This window comes from Epargyreus clarus, unplaced genomic scaffold (genome assembly GCF_041222505.1).
Source record: "Epargyreus clarus isolate Ecla_fem2 unplaced genomic scaffold, WU_Ecla_fem_2.2 ptg000024l, whole genome shotgun sequence".
In the NCBI taxonomy this organism is placed as follows: Eukaryota; Metazoa; Arthropoda; class Insecta; order Lepidoptera; family Hesperiidae; genus Epargyreus; species Epargyreus clarus.
Window position 1 is genome coordinate 6575232 of NW_027332231.1, and position 26443 is coordinate 6601674.

General features: G+C 33.8%; 1 protein-coding gene across 2 annotated transcripts; it reads left to right on the forward strand.

The window, feature by feature from the left end:
- Positions 1-225: 225 nt before the first annotated feature.
- On the forward strand, positions 226-25817 carry LOC140752095 (CREB-regulated transcription coactivator 3). 2 transcript variants are annotated; one of them, XM_073086259.1, is made up of 12 exons: positions 226-429; positions 3892-4067; positions 6769-6917; positions 7663-7762; positions 9532-9694; positions 10790-10936; positions 13228-13275; positions 14860-14967; positions 15568-15663; positions 19106-19201; positions 20070-20271; positions 21186-25817. In XM_073086259.1, the coding sequence occupies exons 1-12, from the start codon at positions 316-318 to the stop codon at positions 21350-21352; spliced, it is 1566 nt and encodes a 521-aa protein (XP_072942360.1). In that variant the 5' UTR covers positions 226-315; the 3' UTR covers positions 21353-25817. The 2 variants fall into 2 exon arrangements, with proteins under 2 accessions (XP_072942360.1, XP_072942361.1); XM_073086260.1 differs by lacking the exon at positions 13228-13275.
- The last annotated feature ends 626 nt before the right edge of the window (positions 25818-26443 follow it).

Sequence of the window (26443 nt, forward strand, 5' to 3'; positions counted from 1 at the left end):
ACATAATTTAATAATGTTTGATAATATTAAATTATCCTATAACCTACACACACACATTATACATATTATATGATTAATAGATATACATAGTATTCATAAGTTCTGTTTAAGAAAATATTAATTATATTTAATTAGGAATATTAAAAAAACAATAAGGCTGTTTAGATTTAAATTAATTGACTTCAAGTATTTAAAAAAACATCATTTTTCAAAATGGCAATCATATTGCTTGCTCTGACAAGCAAGCGCGTTTTGGTTCTACGAGCGCAGAAAATTGTGATGTAAAGAGAGAAGAATAAATGTTTGTTGACCATCATGGCGAATCCTAGGAAATTTAGTGAAAAAATTGCCCTCCACAATCAAAAGCAGGCCGAGGAAACGGCTGCTTTTGAAAAAATTATGCGCGAAGTTTCCGACGCAACCAATAAGGTATGTCGCCTATTTACTTAGGCAATCGCTTCCTGGCCGTCAAATGTGCTAGCCGACGTAAACAATAATCATTACAATATTCGTATTGCGACTTAATAACTAAATGAATAGTTAATCCTGTCTAAATAAGTGGGGTATGCAATAACATATCAAATGAATGCCTACTCGCCCCGTATAGTACCTGTATCTAATAATTAACAATTGTCATTGTCGACATCGTTATTAAAATGAATAAAGTATCCTTTCAATACATCATATAAACATAAACAGGTACATATTGTGACAATATTCTCTGTGAAACTTCAAAATACATGCATGTTTACAAATTGCATTGAATTCAGTTATGGTTTGATTCACACTGATAGCTTTTCCTGGAAGGCATATTTTTATCATCGTTTGAATTGTTTATCTAGGCGATCTAAGTTATGGATAAAATACACAACCATATTTGGTGTAGACAAGTTATTGTGAGTGCAACAAGTTGTGGAGTTCTTAGCAACCAAATGTAATGTTACTGTGTATTGAATTAAAATTTTGCTAGCAACATGGTTAGGCAAAGATTTTGAAAGAGCATGGTTGCAGGTTAATTCAAGTAGTAGAAGAGCCAGGGTGAAAGCTCCCCCAGAGCCAGCAGAGAATGTTGATGCGTCTCTCCGACCCACACAACAAGCCCTGGGCACATACCGCAGTGGCTCCCTCCCAAATGTCGCTGCGCCAGACCCTGTCAAGGCAGAGCCAGAATCAACCAAGGTTCCTCATTTTGGAATCTGCTCGTTTTACAATTCCATATTTATGTTGTAGACGTTGCAACTTTTATTTTCAGTAGTGGAACATTTTATGAATTTGGTGCTACTGATTATTTTTTAATCTCTGATATACTTGGCATTTTACTTACTTTACATTCATACATCCGAGCTGTGAGAATGCATTGATGACAATGAAATGTTAATTGAGTTATTGTCTGCAGATGAATGTATGCGCCATGCAATCTGTTATCCATTTATTTCTGCCACTGTTCAGTTATAATCCTTGTATGAATGGTCTGAGCAGAAAGCCATGTTTATTGTTATTTTATAACATGTGTTAGTCGAGTATTTCTTGTAACCCCATCTGTTCATACTATAAACATATCAATATGAAGTATAAATAAACATTTACTATGTTATGACCATACAGTTACTTAATTTTAAACTTATATTGCCAATTAGATATACATTGTTATGGTTTATTTTCAATTTTTTGATATTATTTTACATTGATGTTATGTTTTTGATATTGTTCCATATAATTAGTATAATATAGCATAGCATGACTCTTATAGTTGTGTAGTTGCCTACAACCCAGTCTGCTTAACTAGAAACTTTGCACTGACAATATAACCATGGTCTAGTAGTATGTCCAAAAAACTGTTATATATAAATACTATGTTTATGTAAATATTTTCTCAAGCTTTATATCTTGATTCAGTACAGAAATATGAATAGAAGTGTGACAAATAAAATAAAATAGCGTTTCTAATGAAATATAAGAGTCAGTCAATAGGTAACAATCAAGTACCACCATTTATTTACGCTTATTTTGGACAAACTAGTAATTTTTATGTTAAAAATGAAACAATATATATATAGTTACAGAAGTCATAATAGCCTGGAATTTAAAATTCTACTAAATTTTGTATGAAGAAAGATAATATTTGTCATAAAATAATGTGTCAGACAGGGGTGTATTTCTATATAGAGACTCATTTCAGGCTGGTTTCTAGTCATGTGGACCCCATAGTAGCATAGTTAAACAATATTCCTTATTTTTACTTCTTTTATCCATTTATTATAGTAAATAGCATACTCTTACAATTGTAGCATTGTAGTTATTTGTGAGTTTTGTACCTTATTTCCTTTTGTTACTTTAGTTTATAAACAAACTATAATTGCATGTTTTTAAAATACTATGAAACTATAGTACTAATTACCGGTACAGGCAAGGGTACTCATAGACACATTTCAGTTAAGTTCTAACCATGTGGATTGAATCATAGTAGGTATAGTTAAACAATATTCTTCACTTTACTTCTTTTATTCATACAGCAATGGGATGTTGTTATCATTTGAGCATTGTAGTTACTTGTGAGGTATATACCTAAGTATGTTTTGAACCATTTATTTATAAACATGCATAATTGCATGTTAAAAAATATTATGATCATATTAAGTATTCTGATAAGATTGTATAGAATTTGTCAATTAATTTTATGAGGATAAGTTTAAGACAAACAGTAGAGGGGAATCACAGACTTTTTGTAAGGAAATGCTACGGACATATTAGTTGTATTATAGGAATTAGTGCTAATTCTGGTCTAAAAGCTTTGATGACATATTTTTCTTGGTAACAATGTTCCTCAGAGTAACCTCAGATAGAACTTGAGGATAGAATTGGTTTAAATGTTCATGAAATCTGACTGATTGCCCATGTGCTACTTCCATAGTTATTTACTTGAGACTGGGCCATGGGTACCTTCTCAGAATTATAAAGGATAAGGTCATACTGCATAACAAAGTTAAACTTAAACATTCAAACTATTATATGACTCATTCGGTTTACTTTATGAACAAAGTGAAAGCGATTGCCAGATGGATTTACTATGTTAACATTAAACAAAAATGTAAAATACAGTTGTATAAGTAGTACCTATTAAGTAGGTAACAATATCAAGGTTATGAAATATTTTCAGATACAATTGATTTTGGGCACATATAATACATCTTTATACAACTACACAGTGACACCTGATATGTAGATAAATAATCATGCCAGTTAGTACGATAACTGTGAATTAATTGGATGTAAAGCGGGAAAATCACATTGATATAATTATTCAAGGTTATTCATTTAAAAAGGAACTATTGTTTAATTAGTAATCATTTTGATTGGATCTGTATACCATTTATTTTAAATTGTTAAATTGAAATGTATTTTTACCTGATTTGAAGAGGATAATATTTTTCGAACGTACCTATGAGTTTTAGGGCATACTAAATAAGTATGCCCTAAAGCTCAAACGACTTGACGCATTTTAACATATGGGGTGTCGTTCGATTTGTTTTATTTGTTATATGCTATGACTATACTTTAAGCAGTCGGGTTTCCGATTTAATTATAAGTGTCAGTTTAGGCAAAAAAACATGTTTTGACGTACATTTTAATACCCAGATTAGGATCTTCAAGTATTGCATGTCCATAATCTTAATGCTACCTTATATAATTATACTAATATTTATTTTTGTTGAAAATGTACAATTATATTTAATTATTTACAATATTAACCTAATAACAGCGTACAAAAATAATAAATAAGACAGATTTTCAAATACTTGTGATGATAAAATTAAATATGATAAGCTTCATCGAAATTGTTGTCCTTAATGTACTAATGTGTTTATATAATGGTTATTTCATTGTCAACAGCCCGAGGAAGCAACACTAGCGACACAGTACGGTCTCGGGGGTGGTAGGAGCGGTGGTACATCTCCGTCTCGATCGCCGGGCCAGCGCGGCCGAGCGTCCTCGTCCGTGGGGCCGATGCGACGCCCCGCGGACAGGAAACACGACACCAGCCCATATGGAAGCACTGTTTATTTAAGGTATTTAATATTTTGTATTAGCATGAATAAGGTAAAATACTGCCAGAGAAATAATTTTGTCGCTTAAATGAAATAAGAAATTTTTAGACACTCTTGTCTCTGAAAGAAATCTGCAAATTCTCTGATTTTGCCCACATACAGAATCTTTAAAAAAACAGATCTCAAACTGTGTGAAGTCTACCAATCAGCACTTAGCCACCATGGCCTAATACTTCTCACTAAGAGAGGAGAGCCATGCACATCATTGGGACAGTAATGACTTGACGATGTCTCAATTTCCTCACGGTGTTTTATTGACAAATAATGCTCAGATCCAGATTAAAAATAAATTTCATCTGTGGTTTTTATCTAGCTGGGAATTTGACTTAAGCTTAAATTGAAACTAGTTTATTACTATTACAAATTACCTACTAAGTAAACAATTCATCAATTGCATCATAAAGTCTGTTAAGTTGTTTAAATGAATCTTGTTAAATGTTTCCTTGTTACATATTAACTAATTAATTTTGAAATAGTTATGATTTGTGTACCAAAACCACGTTTTATCGTACTACTGGCCAGCGTCAGAGATCACTTGCGCATGTACCAACATAAATATGACACATGCATTAATTCAGGGCCCATTATCATTCATTCTAGGAAACCTCATTCATAATTAATAAATTTATTGTTCGTGAACTTTAAGTATGTATGTACAGGAAACACTCAGCATTGTCATTGAAAATGATTTAAGTTGTCTCGAACGGTCAATACTCCTTGCATGCTATAGGACTATTATTATATGGTATTAATACAATATCTAAGATATAGCAAGCCTCTATTATAAGCGATATAAGTGTAATGAGGTGTAATTTTCTCCAATTACAAGTGTTAGTTCGCCAGACACAAGAATTCCTTGTTACATTGTTAGAGAATAACTTCGAAGACTTTTCCTCCTTTATGCACTCGATGTAGATGAAATAGTTTGTTTGAAAAATACTGATCCGGTTTCGATGAAACTCTTGTATCTAAACACGTAATATTAGACTTAAATAGTGGTGATTTATTTGCGTGCCGTAAATTTTATTTTATCCGCAATAAAAATAAAGTTTTTACATTATCACACAAATATTATTTTCGTAAATATAACATTTACCTAAGTGTCATAAAATATAATTGTATATAATTACTAAAACAATACACTATGCGGACGAAACCGAGGGCAAAGACAAGTTACCTTGTAATTAACATAAAAGTACAGAGATATGTATTAAGTGCGCCGTACGTTTAAAAATCAATAAATACGCAGAAATGACACGTGTTTTAAAATGAAAAATTGTATTTAGTTAATAGTTGTTTACTACCTTTGGATTATGAAGCTGAATAGATATTTTTTGAATTCTATATTGTTTATTAAAAATCTTAAATCGGCGCAAAGAAACGCGTGCGGAATTTTGTTTAAGTTAAAATTACGATTTTTGTACCACAAGTTGTCCTTCGCATAGTTTTGCATTATTTAATTTCGATGACGTCAATTTCAGACATTGTAAAAGTGTGGAACAATTTAATGATTATATATAATTGTAAGTTTAGGCATTTTATAATCTTTATCTGCATAATATTCAAATTTGATATAATAAAAGCACTTAAAAGTAAACATTATAATATGTCGTTCGAACTGCAGTGTAAAAATGTCCAGTGCGAAAACTTTGCAGATACTTAATGCCGCTCAATAAATTCCTACATCGCTATAGGATCTCACTATAATGAATAGATGGGAATATATTTATGTATGTTTGTTTAAGCCGCATTTAATGTCATTTTTACTAATGGGACGTGAATCTTAAACTTAAGGGATCGCAAAGTCACAGTTAAAAGAGAGAAATAAAAACATAAATATGTTTTTACAATACGACACCTAATTTTAAAAATAAGAAAAAAAATTGTACGGTTTTTTATATGAACCATGAAAAAATACAATTTAAAGACACAGAGGTCACGGAAAAGTATTACCTACATACTAAAGGGGTCGTGCTATGGAAAAGGTTGAAAAACACTGACTGCTACTGCTTTAGGGCAAATCTACTCTTATGTAAAACATTTTTTCCGAAGTAATAAGTCGTAACATCGCATTTATAAAACTCACTATTCCATTATATATTTCAAAATTTTAATCGCGAAGTCGCTCGCAGTCAGAGGTTTTAAACAAAGAAATTTTATCTATCCCTTGGGAACGGCACTATTTTTCGCGATAATAGTCTTTTCGGTTGTGTAGTTAAGGCGTGAAAGTGTAGCTAACAAAGAAGAAAACTCACATTTGTATTAATAATATTATTTAGGATATACAATACAATTAATTATAATAATACTAGCTGACCCGGCAAACGTTGTGTTACCGTATAAAAAAAAAATTAAAAATCTAACATCAAGCGGTATGAAAAATGATGAAATTACTGAAATGCTGATGCTATTAAAAAGTAGGGGTTGGTGATAAAAGGGTAAAAAATTAGTGTTGTATGTATTTTTAAATGTCACATTATAGAAAAATAAAAACAAAAAAAAATGTTCAAAAATTAAAAAAATCTTCTCACTTAGGGGTATGAAAAATAGATAGTAACCAATTCTTAGACCTACTGAATATGCATATAAAATTGGGTGAAAATCGGTAAAGCCGTCACAATCACGTTATATCTTTATAATACAACATTTGTTTGTGTTCCAGTCCCCCACCAGACAGCAACTGGCGCCGTACGAATTCGGACTCGGCGTTGCACCAGTCGTGCGGCGGCGAGCAGCAGACCGCCACGCAGCCGCTCTCCCCGCACTCCCACCAGCATCCACATCTGCACCCGCATCAGAACCATCGCAGAGGTGAGACTTGTTGCTGTAGGAGTATGCAATGAATAATAATAATGAGTATGCATCATCAACCCATTACTGTCCCACTGCTGGGCACGGGTCTCAGAAAGAGAAGGATTAGGCCATAGTCTACCGAGCTGGCCAAGTGCGTGTTGGTAGACTTCACATACCTTTGAGAGTTTTTTTATAAATCTCTCAGGTATGCAGGATGCACATAACTTTTAAATCAGGGGTGCGTGCCTGGGATTTGAACCACGGACTCCTCCATCGAGAGGCCAAGTATCTTAACCACTAGACTATCACTTGCTATGAATAATACACGGAGATGGAATATGGAAGGTAGTACGAGATTCACCGCCGGCTTTTAAGGAGAGCTGTTTTTGCACCTTTTTTGAAGAGCCCCTTATTCCTCAAGGAAAACAACGCACCTGTGGCCTGTTTAGTAATATCACATTACCAAACCATCTAAGCCTGTTTTCTTGCAACTTGTTGATGATATCACGATGTATTATTCATAATCATATCATATTGTATTAATCATGTGCTACATTCATTTTTAATTATAGGTATACTTAATTATAGCCGCACATATATCATACGGGTTCTAGACTAATAAAATTAATATATACAATGACTAGATTTACCACAAACTTGCGGTGCGACCACAATCGTCCGTATGACTCATGTAAAGCTTAACCTATATACAACTTTTGTTAAGAAATGTGTCTTAATTTTCAGAATTGTGTGTAATTTTCAGCTGCCGATATCCCACTGGACGTATTGACGACGTTCGGCATAAATCCAGCGAATCGTCCGCGGTCCTCGTGTGAAATTCCACGGATACCAAACAATAATAAGTGAGTACTAAGCTTGAAAAACAGTCTGACTTGCTTTTTGAAAAGTTGCAACAATTTTATCGTAAGGATTCTATTTTTTTTTTTTAGGAAATATTGGTTGGTTTTGAAAGAAGTTAGACTTCTTCTTTTTACAACACCGACATCTAAAACCGACACGACAATGTTGGCTTTAAATGTTGCAAGTTTTATAGAAAAGACTACCAACAAAGTAATTTTAAATATTCTATACTTTTAGTATGATAATAATTTGATGATATGACACTATACGATAAATAGTAAATACCAATAGTTTTGAAATATTTTTTTTATATGGTAATAGTTTCACATCTTGCGCATGCGCAGTTTTTTTTGGTACATACGCTAAAGAAGTATAACTTTTTGGAATTTTATGTAATTATTTTGGAAATATTATATAAGTATTAAATATGAAATATAGCCGAAATTCTACCAAAATCACAAACATATCATAATGAAAGTTCAGTGACAAAGAGCACATACTGAAGTATTCTATCTTTTCTTGTTTATTTATAGATATAGATAAAACAGTAAAAAACAAAACATTTAGCTTAGTCGAATTACCTAACGGCTTATATCTTGGACAGTCACGATAATCAAAATGCTATTATCTACTTCCTGGCATCGAGTTTCAAGTGGCGTTGCCGGGAAAACCGGAAAAGTGCAATGTAAATAATAGTATGTTATCTGTCGTCTAGAAAAAATATTGTGATGATAAAACTTAAATGTTTGCATTGCACTAGATTTTTGTATTTGAAATCAATAAATAAAAGCTAAATAAAAGTGAGAGGATATTTAATATATTTAATTATTACAAAGAATATTTGGAATCTAACTTTCCAATGTTACATTTTTACGGTCAAAGGTGCTAATAGTTTTCTTTTTCTTTATGTTATTCTTATTACTCTTCCATAAATCTAAGTTTTCACCGTATGTTTACATTACATATGTATGTATTGTATTAACAATCCAAAGATAGAAAATCGTCAATTTTTGTCTATTAGAAATTGTCAAATTGGTAGGCAAAAATTGGATATATTAATAATAGGTATGTCAGCTCGACAGTTCTACGTTTCAGTTTTATATAATCAAATAAAACCAAATCAAATTCGTTTATTATGGAATGTAGGTAAGATAGGTATCTAGAATAGGGCTACGGTATCCCCTGCCTGTCGTAGGAGGCGACTAAAAGGGGGCTTCCGGGGTTGCGGGCGGCAAGAGTGGGAGCTCGAACCGTCCAGCTAGCGACCCCGGGAAGGACGGCGGTATGTGTGGTCGCATACCGTCGTAAACACTACATGGTGTGGGAGGAGCGAAAACTGCTCCCCCAGGGTAGAGCCCGATCGGGGCATCGCGCCTGGAGGGCTCCGGTTGTGTTCCGTCGGAGATCCCGGAGTTCTCCAACAAGCGTTGAGGACGGCCGGGGGGGTTTTAGTGCGGTAAAAATCCCACATAACCCGGCGTCGCTCCCACGTCGTCGGGTACCTTTTGAAGGTTTCCCCCTCGAGAAAAAGAAAAAAAAAAGGTAAGATAGGTATATGTACAGTCTTAAAATAATATTCTTCTACATTCCTGCCGCAGGCCGGAACTATAAGCTATAAGCAACGTCTTTTGCGCAATTTCAAATAATCATTATCCTTTTCAAAGTTAAAATATATAATATTTTATGTCATATTTTTAGTGTTAGCAAGAAGTCAAGTAGAATTTCGTAAAAATATTATCGTACAGTGTAACAAACCACTTGTTCGTCGCAGTGTGTACGAGAGCGGCGGGGACGGCGGGGGCGGCGGCGGCGGTCTGGCGTGCGGCGAGCTGCAGGTGCCGGGCGGCTCGCTGCCCGACCTCACCTCCGTGCACTTCCCGCCGCCGCACTACCTGCCGCACCGGACCTCGCCCGACTACAGGCACACCAGATACGTACGTACCGGCCGTTAAGCACACGTACACGTGGATGCACATTCTTATATACATACACACACACACACACACACACACACACACACACATACAGACAGACAGACAGACACCGCATAAGTGGACGACCCGCGTGGCGGAGCGGCCACCATACCGGTTTGACGCGCTAAGGGTCCCGGGTTCGATCCCCGGCCAGACAGATATCTAAATGATGAATTTAGATTTCTGTTTCTGGGTCTGGGTGTTTGTGTATTTGTCTATGTGTGTGTCCATGGCACCCACGACACAGGGAATCCTAGTGTGGGGCTGTGAGCGTAGAAAGCGTTTATTTATTTATTTATAAGTGTACAAGAGTGCGTGCTCCCTTTCATACACACGCACACAGACGCGAGCATGTTCATTCTCATTTAAACACATCCAAACGCAAATAAGCCATACTTATACTCCTCATACTTACTTATACACACAAACACGTACACACATACAAATACCCACACATAAAAAATGCTCGCGCTTACTCACACGAAATCGTACATATACACATATACAGATACGTGTGCGCATTGTCATATATACATTTTGGTTACTACAGCTGACTTCATCATTTCATAATCCGTTTCAAAGTAATTATTCATAGTATATTTGTGGATGTATATGTGTACTATCGTTGGTTTACTGTTAATAGACGAAGGTTTATCGTAGATTAAGTTGCCATAGAAATACTGGAGAACTATAAAGAGTAGATTTGGTTACTTTATCCAGGAAATATCCCTTTAACTGTTTAATTTATGTTTATTTTTATTTCATTCAGACATAGGCCATATTTTATTAGTATTTTAATTTAAACCCTTACAACAGAACTACACCACACGATGCAGTTTTATACTATTTATTCTGAAGTAGTTTAAAAATATCGCATCGGACCGGACACGACACCGGACACCGGACATGATCCGATATCGCATAATTGTCTAATAATATGGTTAATAACTTTGTCCAATATTGATATCGAACCATATATATATATTTTTACCAATATCAAATACGTTTTATATCCGCTACCAACATCACATCGTTGTTAACACTAACCGTCCACAGAGCCCGAGCTCCGGCGCGGTGTCGCCGGGCGGCGGCAGCGTGTCGCCGGCGACGGGCGGGCTGTCCCCCGCGTCGGGCTCGCCCGTCGGCGCCACCGTGCCGCACCACCTGCACCACCACGACCACACGCCCATGTACGACACGCAGGTGAGACACCACACGCTGCGAGGATGAGGGAGAATATAATCGATATTTAAAGTAATAAAAATAAGAGATATTAAAATAACACTGTACAGAGCAGTAAGGAGAGGAAATAATCGATATTAAAATAACACTGTACAGAGCAGTGAGGAGAGAAAATAATCGATATCTAAATAATACTTTGTTAAATAGCACATAGCAGTGCATAGAAGTGAGGAGATATAATATTATATATTACAAATAGATACTTTAATATTACAAATTCTTTGTTAAATAAATCGATTATTTAACCATAGAGATGTGAAAGCGAGGGAAAAATCGATTAAATAAAAATTGTTCTTTTTTGGTAAAAATAAATCGATTATTGTAGTATTAGTAGTATCGATTTTTAAAAACTGAGTTAAAAATTGGCCGAAGAAAAAACGTAATTGCGAAATTTGCTCTTATTCTAGGTTTAATCAAGACTGGGAGAAAGGGTCGCATTGCCAACCACTTTTTTTTTAATATATAAACTGGATATAAATAGCAATCCTAATAGATTCGGACAATAATATTTGTGCCTACCTTTACAAAACACCTTACTAGCCGTGAAAATTGTTCTAGTGTGGGTTTGTGCCTCTTAGTACAAGCGAATAAGACATGTTCTATAAATAAACTCAATTTAATTCTCAATTGTAAGTCAAATTTTGCCGCTCTAAGCAATTGACTTGTTGGCTACCTAGGTCGAGTCCTGACGGAAAACTGCTGTGCAACAGTATGTGCTACTGCGTGCATATACATTACATACAATACACCAAAAGTGGAGAATATTTCAATCTTCTAAACAACTTTAAGACCACATTGCCCAGACAACTAATTTAATAACGGTTCACGTTCCAGAAACCAGTGTAGTTATGCATTAATTCGACTAGCACGCATTCATTTTTAGTCCCGCCCACAGGCTGAATATGCGTAACGTAATATGCGAATTAAGTCGAATGGCGAAATATGTTACAATACAAAGGTGAAGCCCTTATGAGCGGGTGGCTGGTTAATAAAACGGAAACATTATTATTAAAAATTTAAGTTCAAGCTCTGACCAATATTTTAGTCATCGTATTCATGGCAATCATAAAAATTCACACGAAAGCTCTACATAGAGTGGTCACGTGATTGGTCTAAAGTCAATAGGTCTGTAATGTCTACTTTCTCATAAATACTGATTTATTGCGAATGTTTAATCAATTGTTAAATCTTTAACACTTTTACGTTGAGATTAACCAAAGTTATGCATAAACACACCCTTACCGTATCCAAAGCGAAAATCTTATTGAAGTGATACTTATGTTATTTGCTTTATTTTCCTTATGAACTGTGACGATGTCCTTTACTCGACACGAAATATTTGTTAAATATTATAATTCTATTTTCTAAACCAAAAGACCTGACTGCAAAAAATTATGTCACTTTTACAATTTAGACGTGTCCAACGACACCTCATAACCATTAAGTCGTTTGATTTATATATGCTTGAATGCAAACACTATAAAACATTATTCTCTGTAATTGGGTAAAAGTTCTGAATATTCTGAATTAGAATTTTCGTCGATGAAATAAGCGACGCCATATTTCAAAGTATCGCACCTCACTTGACTGGAGCACTGAATACTTAATAATAATTAATAGATTAATTCAAACGAAGTATCTTATCACGCAGAGGTAAAATATTATGAATAATATGTACTACTAAAATATATGTTGTTTTCATAAGACTGAATCCAATGAGAGATAAATTTTGTAGTAATGCAGTAATTGGTAGCTTAGATTGGTTCAAAATTCTATTAAATATGTTATATAACATTTTAAACATATATAGGTGGCAATATTACAATTTAACTGTTACACAGCCGTCTTGTAGCCAATAAGCAAATATTTTTTTAAAATTGTTAATTGCAAAGATTATCTAGTAATAATAAATTAGACATTCACCGACAAAAAGTTAATTTTATTTACTTGTGTTGGATGCCCTTCTTCAATATATAAATATTATGTATAGGCATAGTTCGCACCAATTATAGGTACACATTGTAAGCTCACAGACTTATGATTGTGTAGTGGTTGATCTATGTTTTAGCCATCTAAGAAACAGATACATCGCAGCTACTTGTGACGTGTAAACCTTGTGTTGTGTGTCCGACATCATAACATAGTAATAGGCTGAGCACCCGTCAGTTAGGTGTTTTAACATTGTTGTTGTTATATTTTTGTTGTGTTTATTTGCTTTCAACACAAATCATTTTATTTTTTGTTTATTTCAGAATCACTTATCTGTACCAAACACAAATAATTATCTTCATCATAATAAGGTTCGTTTTCTTTTATAACCTCGTGTTAATATTTTTTCAAGTTCATCCACTTAAGACGTTTGCTTATATGCTTAATTTGTATGATTTCGAGTGAACTCTTCGAACGAAATCTTTGCTATGAAATAACGCATTTTCGTTACCGACAATGGTCATTTATTCTTCACCGGGATCGAAATTGGAGCTTCATATCACATATGTAAACCATAGCATGTGTTTCAATCCGCGCCAGCTTAATTTCGATTGTAACACATTTTTTTAACTTTCAGCAACATATGCTTATTTTATAATCGTCACCGCACTGTTTCTTGATAATTTTAATATTCAAATAAAATATATCATTTTATTTAACATTTACAATCAACATTTTAGTACTATGCAGAATAATTTTAAGCTTATTTGTGCAAAGTTATGAAAATTAATATTTTGAGAAACACGACATTGCTGGCAGGCCAATAATAACAAAACTAACTTACCCATTTTTAATACTAACATTTTGTAAAACTTATTTTACCGTATGTGCACTGTTTTTACCATTTTATAATCTACTTTTGGAGAAGTTAATCTGAACATAATTAGGAAAAAGCAAGTTATAATATTTTTTGAAGTGAAACTGTTTCTGTATTTACTGTATTATGTTCAGAATAACGAAAATTTATGCAAAATTAAAATTATATTAGAGTCTATGTGAAAATTAACTATGATTAACTTTTTTTGTACTTTGGATTGGTATGTATTTAAAACGAATCGCATGACTTTTCATGTAAAATGAGAGCTGAGTCGATACTCTTTCGCCACCGATCATCAGTCATCAGTTTTATTCAATTTATATCTCGTATATGGTATACCCATTCGTACTGTACTAATTGCATGAATACTGCTAGCTTCGTAATCGGGTGTGACTAGTGATGAAAAAGACTCGGTGTTATAAGACCTTACACAATATTTTTTTTTCTTGAAAATTAATAAATTTTCACCGTCTAGACTAGACTAGTATTTTAAGTAAAGACTTGTGCTTCAAGACTCGAGACTTTGTAACTCGAGAGTCATAAGAAGCTTTTCAGCCTTCAGACTTACAACTAAGATGTTTCTTAAAAGGCTTAAAAGTCTTATGTTTTCAAGTCAAAGATAGACATCAAAATAAATAGTTTTGAAACGATTAGATTAAAGTTGGTTATTTTTTTTTTTTTTCATTTTTTGATAACATGCAATACTTTGTAGCAATACAATTCCAATAAAATTACTTATTGAATGTAAATGTCGACGTAAACGTAACGGTAAATTATTTTGGTTTGAACGAGTTACACAACTCGAAAGCGAGTCCTTTTGTGACGTGTGAATGGGACAACCGAGTCGTATTAAAAGTAATTCAGTCTTCGTTTTGAAATCCAGTCCTGTGAAACGAAGAATCTTATTAATTAGGCTTAAAAGGCAGAGTTTCTTTCATCACTACTTGTAACCAAGATGAATATACGTCAAATGGTTCTAACACTTGCCCTCACGCTACAATCGCTCAACGTCATTGGCATTTTGGTTTTTTTTATTTGTTTTTCAGCTGTTGATTGTTATTATTTTGGCTGGTTGCAGAACATGTCGCCATTAGAACACGGTTGGATCGCATCCGGATACCAATCCCACTGTAGTCCGCCCTCGCAATATTCGTCGACATCGAATATCAATATACCTTCACCTACTGTGAGTTTTTTTAATTTGTTTCTTTTAATTTCGACGTTATTTTCGGTTTCAAAATTGATATGATTTGTAAGTTTTATTGTTTTGTAATAAGTTCAATTATCTGTCATTTTGTTTTGATTTAGTCAAAAATTGCATCAACATAAGCTGTAAAATAAGACGAAGAGTAGCTCATTACACATTACCATAACATTTTTCTTCTGATCTATTTTTCATAAATATAACAATCATAAATAGAAAAATGATAAATGTGTGTACCGAAATATACATTTTTTGTTAACATACAAACACACATTGTTTTAAACTCTTTATTTGGAAAGTTGGTTAAAAATGGTGGATTTTTTTTATATTTTTATAATATCGCTAATACTCTGACACCTATGTATTCGCTACTATGTTTTGATATAATACGTGTAAGATTTTGTTTTGTATGCAGCATTCTTACTCAGTTGTTATGGATACCAATGTATTTGTGATGGATTTCAGCGTAACATATACCCGTATACTATAGGAGTGCCCTCTTAATACCTGGTGGATTGCACAATTGTTAGATACTTGTATTACGTAGAAAATAAATTGAATTTTCTTACTTTCTATTTTCAGATGGTGCACAGTCCAGGAAGTCCTGTGGAGTCACCGCAAACAGACTACAATAACCTGCACCAAGCACTTTTGCAACCTTTCGAGCAAATCACAATGGTAAGAACATTTTTGTAATAAAAACAATGAAACCAGCGGCAAATTGCACATCCCTGGAGCCCTTTGGTTCTACTTCGAATTGATTAATAGATGATGATGTTTTGCAGTGATCAGCTAACATCTAATCACTAGTGACCACGTAGGGTCACATAGGGTATAGGATAAGTTGAAGTGGTCCCAATTATAGTAGACTCTTGACCCCCAAAAGCTGACCGGTGGACCGGCGCTTACATAAAATAAAACTTTGCATTATCATTATCCATTATACTTTAATATGCATGTTTAGTATAATATCACAGATTTATATGATTTTAGATAAAATAAATATTTATTTTTAAATTCGACTTATTCGGCTTTAAAATCGATAATACTTTAGGAATACAAATTTTAGAAATAATTTAATTTTAGAGAAAAAATATTGCATATAATTATGATGAATCACAAGATATGAATAATTTTTTTTACTTGATATTTTTTTAAATAATAAAGTGAAACCAATCAAACTTGAAATGCTATATTTTTATTGTCAAATAATAATTATAAGTGTTGGAAACATGTGCGTTGCGTGCGCTTATAATTTTGTTTATTCATAAGGATTTAAAACATTTCTATGCTTCGATGGAATAGCAAGGAGTTGTGAGTAATAATTATTATACGATAAATTATAGATGTCATTGTTTTGCGTCAAGTTGAGATTTCTGGGAGTTTTAGTAACTATCGCTTACTACTTTATAGTTATTTTTCGACTACGTTGTGGTTAGAAGTCTGACAAATGCGTATTGACTTTTAAAAACAAAAAACAAAACAGCATTTCAATAGTTTCAAAATTTATTTTATACCTAAAATCTAAAGGTATAGGAGCTATATCTCAATTTTGTGTTTAATATCTCTGTTTATATGTAGTATGCCATTAGAAGTGAAGTCAATACCGATTAAGTTGATAAAAAAATATTTCCTTATTTCTTATATCAGTCGTATAACTCGTATATTTTATTTATTTTAATTTGTTCATTATAGTAGAGTCGAACGCTATTTTTCGTGTCAACTTCTTATTTACTATTTATTATCATTTTAATTGATTTCATGTTTTGTGGCATATAACTCACAGAAATCTCAACTTGTAATGAAACTACCAACGCTTTAAATATAATATATATTAGAATATATTTAAGAATATATAACGGGACTTCCATGAAGTCAGTATAGTAATGTATAATGCTAGTATTCACAGTTGAGGTTAAATAAATCACTTGACGCAGTAAATCACTTGATTTTGGCACATAATAAGGTTAATATTAAGCACAATAGTGCCATTATATGGCTATATAATTAATATTCAACGGAGACAAACTTAGGCAATTATTATTTAATGCTGTATTAATATTTGCCTTGTTTGTCTCCAATATTATTACACCGCCTACAGCAATAAGGTTACCATTTACATGTGAATTAAGAATACAAAACTTTATTTATATATAGAACGTGTTATTTATATATAGAAAAACAAATTTCGAATAGTTCTTTTTTTAATTGTGAGAAATAAAAGCGAAAATTTAGAAAACTCGCATCCGTTCATATTTAGAATAATAAATCTTTGTGATTATTTTTTAATTAATGTTGAAAAAAGTTGCATTATTACATAATTAACTTTTATTAATTTACTTTTAATTATTTACAACATTACCTTTAACATATTTAAAAGAATGTGTAAGTTAGTAACGTAATATTTAAATGATGGTAACCTTATCGGCTCATCGGCGTGGTATAAACGTGTGTAACGTTGGTGGATGTTGGTGAAGGACTGGGCGCAGCTGGTGCAGAGTCTCGTGGAGTCCGGCTGGACCGCGCACGTGCAAGTCGCGGAAAATGTACGACACCACACACACACACAACACAAACATACTCACGAATACCCACACCACGCATATGTCGTCATGTCGCTGAATGTTCTTAATAAAATTATCGAATAGCAATTGATAGGATGTCGTGATCGTAAAACAAATGACTGCGTAAAAGACTAACTACAATACTGAACAAAGATAACAAGAAATAACATAACAATGAATGAATGAATGAATCTCCTACCAGTTTATATCAAAATTTGCCTCTGATTTTTAGTGTGTTATCTAAGTTTATATTGAATTATATAAATTTAGATGTTTATCATGCAGTATAGGATTAGAAATTTCCGATCAATTTAGTATGCCATAATATCAGATTGGTATGGACCAAAAGAAATATTAATGTGTGATGACCCTAACTTTCCATACAAACATTGATCTAATATAAGGATGTTCCGTACTTTTACCTTTAGAGGTTACACTAACTGGGTTCTACATAAATATATTTAAAAATTAATGTATACTATCTAGTATATGTGTATCTAGGATCAACAAAAATTATGATCCAAAGATGTATGAAGTAGGTTATTTCAATAGATAAGTCATATACTATAGGATATTACAGTACAATGAGGATCCACCCGCACTATGATACCAACTATCACTCAAAAGGATTAATGTGTGACATCCATTTTATGCAATGTAGTTGGAATAAAAATTGATGTAATTGTCACATATAAGCTAATGAGTAAATGTTGGTGGCGCCAGTAGTCACGTGTGGGTGGAGCCTAAAGGAACGCAGCTATAAAATAATGCGACTTATACAATGTAATATAAATATTCATATCTCCACATAAACACAAGGTTTCAAATAGTACCATAGCTTTGATGCATATGCAAGTATACATGTATAGAGTTTGTAAATAATAAATTCATACTTTTTATTGTTTGTATCATCTGATACAAAAAATAAGTATGGAAAGATAAATAATGTTCTATAGTACTATTTGACCGTAATACAAGATTTTCATTTCTGCATAGTAGCTTTGAAAATTATTCGATATCGAGAACTTATACAGCATGCTCAGCGTAATATATAATTATTTTGCGGATAAGTTAATAAATTGAAAATTAGTCATTTTAATATCTTAATTTAGTCCTTTTTTATTTATATAGACACTCTTCTAGAAGTTAGAACGTTATTTTTAACAGTTATATTCTATCCAACACCGTCACCACGACCTTTCGCATGTCAAGTTTGAATTTAGGCAAAAAATGTATAATATAGAGCATGGTATCAGATATTCCACCGCAGTGCTGTATTTTTCTTAATGGGAATGTATAGGAGTTTATTATTAAGCATTTATATTTATTTTCAAGGTTCACCATTCACCAATACTGTTATATAATGAGTTGTTCCTGCTTATGTACTTATAATTTTATATAGAGCTTTTTTATTATAAGCGTGTAAGATAAGTTTTATTTACGTAGATGTGCCGTCCTGTGATTTTCAGGTTTAGCATATTTTTTTCCTTGTTTTGAGCTTGTTATTGTGTTGTGAGTTTGATGTGTATTACTGATGGGATGTTTTACATTTTCAGCTGGATCCACCCACGTCAAGTTACAACACGACGTACATGAACCACAACTCCCCACATTCGCCACAGACGACGAACTCACCGCACTCATATTCGCCGGTAAGCTTTAACATATTTTGAATATATTATTAAACCTGCAACATGACGGAAATTGTAGAATATTTTCCTAATAGGTATAGAAATATAAGACAAGATTTTCTGTTGGCATTGGATACAATATAACCACTCACCAAAATGGTTTTATGCTCCTTAAAATGGCGAAAATTTACAAAATATTTAAGGTTAATTTGTGTTAGAACATTATTTAAACAACATGTGTCTGATTTGGTTAGCATTTCGAACAATAGAGATCTATATGGTATATAATAAGGATGATTTTTGCAAGTTTGTGTGTGGATGGCGAAATCCGAAACTATAGGAATTGGCAAAAAATGCTGAAAGGAGTTTTAACATCGATTTTGATAAAAATTTAAACTGCATGAATAATTTGTTAAAAAAAATCCTTAGTCGGGAATCGGACGAGTTCATTGTAAAAAAGAGGTATGTATTAAAAAAAAAAAAACAAAATCTTCTTTTTCTTCTTCACAAGGTATTCCCAGAGCGCTATGACATGGGGCTCTTCAAAAAAGGTGCAAAAAGAGCTCTCCTTTAATGCCGGCGGTGCATTGGCGACTCCTCTGGTGTTGCAAATGTTCATAGGTGACGTTGATTACTTTCCATCAGGTAGCACGTCCGCTTTATCGTTAGGCGCAAATATAAAAAAAAAAGTAAAAAAATATGTTGTGTGGTGTTCCCTTTCGGCGGTAGGTCACGGCAAAAAGAAAAGTAAAAAAATATGTTGTGTGGTGTTCTCAGTCGGCGGTAGGTCACGCCAAAAAAAAAAAGTAAAAAAATATGTTGTGTGGTGTTCACATCGCTGGTAGGTCACGGCAAAAAAAAAGTAAAAAAAAATGTTATGTGTCGTCAGTCGGCGGTAGGTCACAGCGTGGGCAGCATGGGCAGCATGGGCAGCATGGGCGGCATGCACGGCGCGGGGCTGGCGGGCTGCGAGCCGCGGCGCGCGCGCGACCCGGTGGCGGGCGGCGGCTTCGCGCTGCAGCCGCTCGCCTCGCCGCCGCAGCCGCCCACGCCCGCCACGCCCGCGAGCATACCCGACATCATACTCACAGGTGGGTGGTGTATCTGTATTATACTGTAATTTATGAAACCTTTCCTAATTTATTTGTAAATCAAATTTATATTAGAGTCCGCACCTAACTGCTATTCCGCTCCGAATATAGAAACCAGTCGCACCGCAATAGCGAATTGTAGATATTAGCGGAACGAAGACAGTGCGCGACCCTCCCAGCAACCGTCCGTTGCCCTCTCTCGCACACGGGTACGTAGCCGCGTTAGTGTACCCTTACGTTAAAGAGCATATGCTAACTAAAATTGCGCGCATCAACTTCAGAGCCGACTAGGAGTTTGGCGCGGACTATACAAAATTCTTAATTATATGTTTCAAAAATTAGTTTTAAGTAAATTTACATTTTTTTTTTTATTTATTTAATAAAGTTTTTGTACAAAATAAAATCATATTAATACAACAGTGAAAATAATGAAATACAAAGCATTTATGTTACGTGAGACCGACTCTTTCATTCTTTATTGTTATTTACATGTATGTAATAAGATCTTCTGGGTGTTAGACTGTTATGGTGCCAACTGCGACGCGTGATTCTTTATTTTATGGAAGACAAAATAAACTTGAATTCAAAATTGTTGCACATCTAAATATGAACAGAATGGTCCTAACGTTTTGTCTTTATTGAACGTTACCAGTACTTATTAAATTTGTAATTACTATTTTATTTATTTACCACAACTGCTGCATCTATCTATCCTTAAGACACATATCTTTTAGAAAAATATAGGAACTTTATACCTATGTTTTATTTTACATCATTTATTTCATGTTTATATGGCTTGCCTTGTTTGCATTTTATGTACATTTGCGATTTCCCGATTTACAGTTATTCGCTTACAATTTTGTCGATATACATATACACATATAACATTTTCATATTGTACGCACGTTCCGCAGACTATTCGGGCGAGCTGGACGCGGGCATATTCGGCGGCGAGGAGGCGCAGCTGCGCGCCGGCCTCGACCTCGACGAGCTCACGCTGCTCGAGGAGCCGAGCGCGCTGTTGCCCGACTCGTCGGTCGAGCACGAGTTCCGCCTCGACCGGCTCGACGACCGCTTGTAGTGCCGCCTCGCGCTCTACGTCGCGCTGCTGTGACGTAATAGGGGCTGCCGGACGCAACGCCCGACCAGTGCGCAAACTGATCGCTCGATCAGTCGAGCCGATCCGCAAGGACTGATCGCGCGCGGTTAACTGTCGGTTTTGGAATTTTAAGCGTGATTTTTAAACCGTTCATTGGTAAGTGTTGCAATTGCGAACGGCGAACGATTATTGGTTCAAAAGTGATTATCGTGCCGTTTTCAAGGATTTCGAATTCGATTTTTTTTGAGCCGAGTAAAACAAGTGATTATCGTGTTACCATATTTAAATAGAAAAGGTAAAAATATTTAGGCCTGTTCATTGGAAAATTTTTGAAAGTTAATTTTATTATTCTTCACAATAGTCGCGATAACTTTAGATTTCTTCCATCAGTTTGCAGATTACATTTCACTTTTTTGTTTGTAGTGAGACAAGTATTTAATTTTTATATTTCTTTAAGTATCTGAAAACATTGGAATATGATTTCCTATTTTTTATGGATCGATATATTTTTGTTAACATTTATAATTTTAGACATACTACAGACATAGTTTTGCAATTTTATTTTAATCATTTTCCACAAGTACAAAACAGGATGCATTTAGATATTAAATAGAAATTGTTTCAATAAAACTGACAAAGGACTTGTACCTTACCTATTCCCATTAACCTACGAATCGAATGTTGATTTAGTTCAATAAGCGATGAAATATGATAGTAAAGTGATGTCAATTCGGTACGGCAAAGGTACGGCAGCCCAGCGGGCGCGGCTCCCTATACTTCATGACAATTGTATCGTTTCAAGTCTGAGTTAGTGAATATAGGACTCGGTAGCGACTCGTCACATTCCCAGCGGCGCTCGAGCGACCCCCGAGCGCGATCTGAACGTTGTTTTGTAGCTGTATTATGTAAACGAGTGCGAGTGTTCATTGTGGTTTTAAAAGTTTACTCATGTTTTAATTCGAAGGGTTAGGTACTTTGTAGATTTTAGAAATTTTTTTTTCGTTTCGTTTCGTTACGTTCTGAACGACGATCGTCGATTTGTGTACAGCGTTAAGTGATCGTTTCTTGGTAAGTATTGTGAATATGTACTCGAATATCATTAGAGAGTTTACTTCGAATTTAATGCAGACATTTTTTCATATTATCTTTCTACGTGGGCCCACTCCGGCCGTTCTGTGTAAATAAATGGTGTTCACTTCACGAGATTGCATTTAAAATCGCTAATGTTGCATGCTAGTATAACAGCCGCGGCGTCTTTTTTACGATTTATGACACTATTTTTTTAATGAGAACAGATTATATCCCTTTTTATTCCTCTTAGTGTATAGTGTGGTGTCATTCAACGATTGCTCAAGCGTTGACTAAACTCGACCTTATTCGACTACGATTTCATTTCCACTAGCTAGGTTATATCCGACTTCACACTCGACCAATACTCAAATTGTTAAAACAGTACGTTCCATCACAGATTTAAATCATAGACACGCCCTGTGTGACAAGGAGAAAAGAGAAAAGTAATGATACAATTTCAATAGTAAAAGAGATTTGTCTCTTTTTTTATTCTATGTAGTACCACATTTTCGACTCCAGGGCGATATGTGATTTAAATCTTGAACGTTATATAGCATGATTACATTGTGGCCGAATTCCCTTAATGTATTTTATCGTTAGGTAATCCTAGACGATTGTAAATAGGACAGAAATTGTTATTGAAATTTTTAATAAAAGCTTTTGTCGCAAACATATCTATGTATGGTACGTAAGCGTGGTTGCGAGCTCGTATAGTGTGGAGGTCAATTTTCTACGTACAGGTACGACATATGTTATATTCGACGGTATACAAATTGATTCGGTTTATTCTCTGCGCGAGTAACAGCGAATTTATGCATTTCACTGTAGTAGGACTACATCTGATAGAGAACTTTAAGTAGTTTTAGTTTGGAAATATTTAGCTGTTAATCTTCATTGTACTCGCAATGTCCGATTGGTTCATGTTTCCGATTCGTGCGCGACAGTAGCGCGGTTAATATCGCCTCGTTTACATTACGAAATTACATGTAATTCCAAAAATGTGTTCTTTGAATATAAAAATTATATGAAATGAATGTAATATGTACGTGATGTGATAAGATTACGATGATACATATTGTTCTAAGATTTCAATTTGAATGTAAACTGGGCTATATTTTAATTTTTAATGAAAACGGCCAATGTACAAATTATTTTTAGATGTTATTGAGTTGCGTTGTGAGTACAGTGATTTCTAAGTAGATATGTGTTTTTTTTTTGTTTTGTTAATGCTCATTTTATTATGTTTTAAGAGTCTAGTCATCAAGTTATGAGTTTCAAACGAAATAAACAGTTTCTACGCCTCCTTTCAAACAATTGAACTGATGATCACATTAGGTTTCCATTTTGATTCATTAATTTTAGAATGTATCGGTGATAACAGTTCTGCAAGTTGGTTGTGTTACTTGTAATATCAAAATATGTTAATATTTGACATTTTATAAATCTAATTTTCAATGGTGTTCATTTAATTCAACTCACATACAATAGTATTGACAATATTTTTTTGTATTGTCAATATTATTGCATTGTTACAAGCAAATGGGTATTCAATACAATTTTATTGTTAATAAGGAAATTCTTACGTTATTTGTCAATAATATTTTGTGTATAATTATCTGTACTCTTTATATAATGGAGGTTTCAGTAAGAAACTTTAAAATTCTTAAAGATTTTTACGCCAAATATACACGAGATCAATGTTTTAAGCTTGTAAGCTTGTAACTTCATGAAAACTGATACTGTTTTATCGAGATGTAGATGTTAATAAAACATATTTCTTAATATTTGTTGTTATATATAGATCATTTTAACAATTGTCTCTTCAAATATGAGCGAAACAAAACAATATAAACGATGATTGACGCATCATTATTACATTAATTCGTACTGCATATACCCGACGTCATACACAAATAAAATTACCTCTAATATGATTGTATTGTAGCATTAACACCGAACCAACAATTAAATATAAAGAGCTTACTATCGATAGCTACTTATACAAGATTGCAATATAGCATTCTAATAATGTCTACAATTTAACCATTACCAAATATAACTTGGACACTATCCTGCTTATGACATTGACCTCGTGTAATCCGAGAATAATTTTTAAAGGACAACTACTTAATAAGTAGATATATCAATACATTCGTTAAAAAGTAGATGTATAAATACTTCTACAGGGTAGAATCATCTACTCATTATACTTCATTCGTGCGATGCAAGTGTGGACACAGTTTTTCAATTTACTGTCTAGTGTGTGATATGTACGTTGGATTTGTTGGTTAAAATTGCGTGTCTATCAACTTATTGCATACCCGTATAATATATACGGTCCGTACGTAACACTCCTATTATCGTTAATGTTTTAAAATTAATTTTATATTTCACTTTTGAGGGTATGTACTGTATGACAGAGGATATAATAGGATACTGTATAAATAATTACTGTACGATAATTGTGATAAAAGAAATAAGCACAACATAAATCATAGTGAAGCCTAATCAGATGTAAATGTAAGTCTTCTTTTTCTTAGCGATTTTCATAGTGTTTTTTTTTCTAATTTAAGACACAATTATGTACATGTCAAGTGTCCGTTGAACGCGGAACAAGATGGATGTTATGGGTTAGACTCAAGTCTAAATCAGGTGCAATATGTTTTTTTAAATTCAAAGTTTATGGATATATCTAAAATTTGTTTTGTTTAATATGCCTATATCTCACAGTCAATAAGACCGCCAGTGTGAGTCGACGTGTCTCCTGTACTACCAGTTTTTATATAATATGTTCCTATTTGTATTTTTTAAAGTTTGTTATGAATGTTTATTATAAATACTTTATAACTGTTGGAGAGAATTTTACATAGTCCATTAAATGATTATGCGGGCACGACGCACTCGCACGGCGGCCTTACGGCACTATGACGTACAAAAAAAGAAATTTAAAAGTATAAAATACATGGACAGAGTACAGACAACGGCCGGGCCGTGTGTTGTAGATATCTTCCTGTTGCTGGATTGCATTTTAAAGTACTCATAGCTATGTAATCATTTAAATTTTTTACCTTTTGCATTTTGGAATTTAGACTATAGTATAAGATACGGTGGAGTGCAGTTGTGAGAGGGCTTTCGATGGAGGAAGCGATGAGACACCAAATTGTGTGATCTAGTATTTCTACAAATTCTTTAAATCTATTTGATCGATTTGTATGACATTAAATGTAAGACATAAATGTTTTTTCTCAAATATGCACAAACTATTGAAGATTTCGCAGTTAAATATTTCAAAGGTTTGTTTTATTTAAACCAAATGTACATAATAAGTGTGATAGAGATGAAACAGTCTCATTAAAAATAAAATTGTTGTAAGTAATTCAATTTTTTTTCTTTTTTATACCTCTTGAACAATTCATACAAAAACCGATTTGAATTGTTAAATAACCCTTCATTGATTGAATTGGAGATCAAAAATGTTCATCTTATTTAAGTAGTCGCTGCTACTCACAATAACATCAAGCGGACTTCTTAAGTACCTATTAATATTATTAATTTATAGTCTTTAGTGTAACTATAATATTCATGAGCGCCAAAAAAATTAAGTCAAATACCAGATGAACTCGATGATATGATACTTACAGTAGGCACAGACCACCCGGCCGTATGCCCGGACGCAATTAAAATTCAAGGTACAAGTACCAAACATAGAGGGAGAATCCTCTATGTCCCCTAATACTGAAAATTCATAAAATACGAAAAAATCTGACAGTGGTTCCACTGAGGTTCCAACGAGTTCCATAACAACAGAAATTGTAAGGCCCGCTCCACATTCTCGCGAGATCGCGAGAAAACCCCGATTCGTATAGACTCCACATTCTCGTTTCTCGTGCTTTTCTCGCGTTCTCGCGAGAATGTGTAAGGGGCTTAAGCATATCTGAAAAGTCTGATCACGTGATTACGTCGATCTGTGTAAGTTTGATAAATAAATATATCTTTGCATTG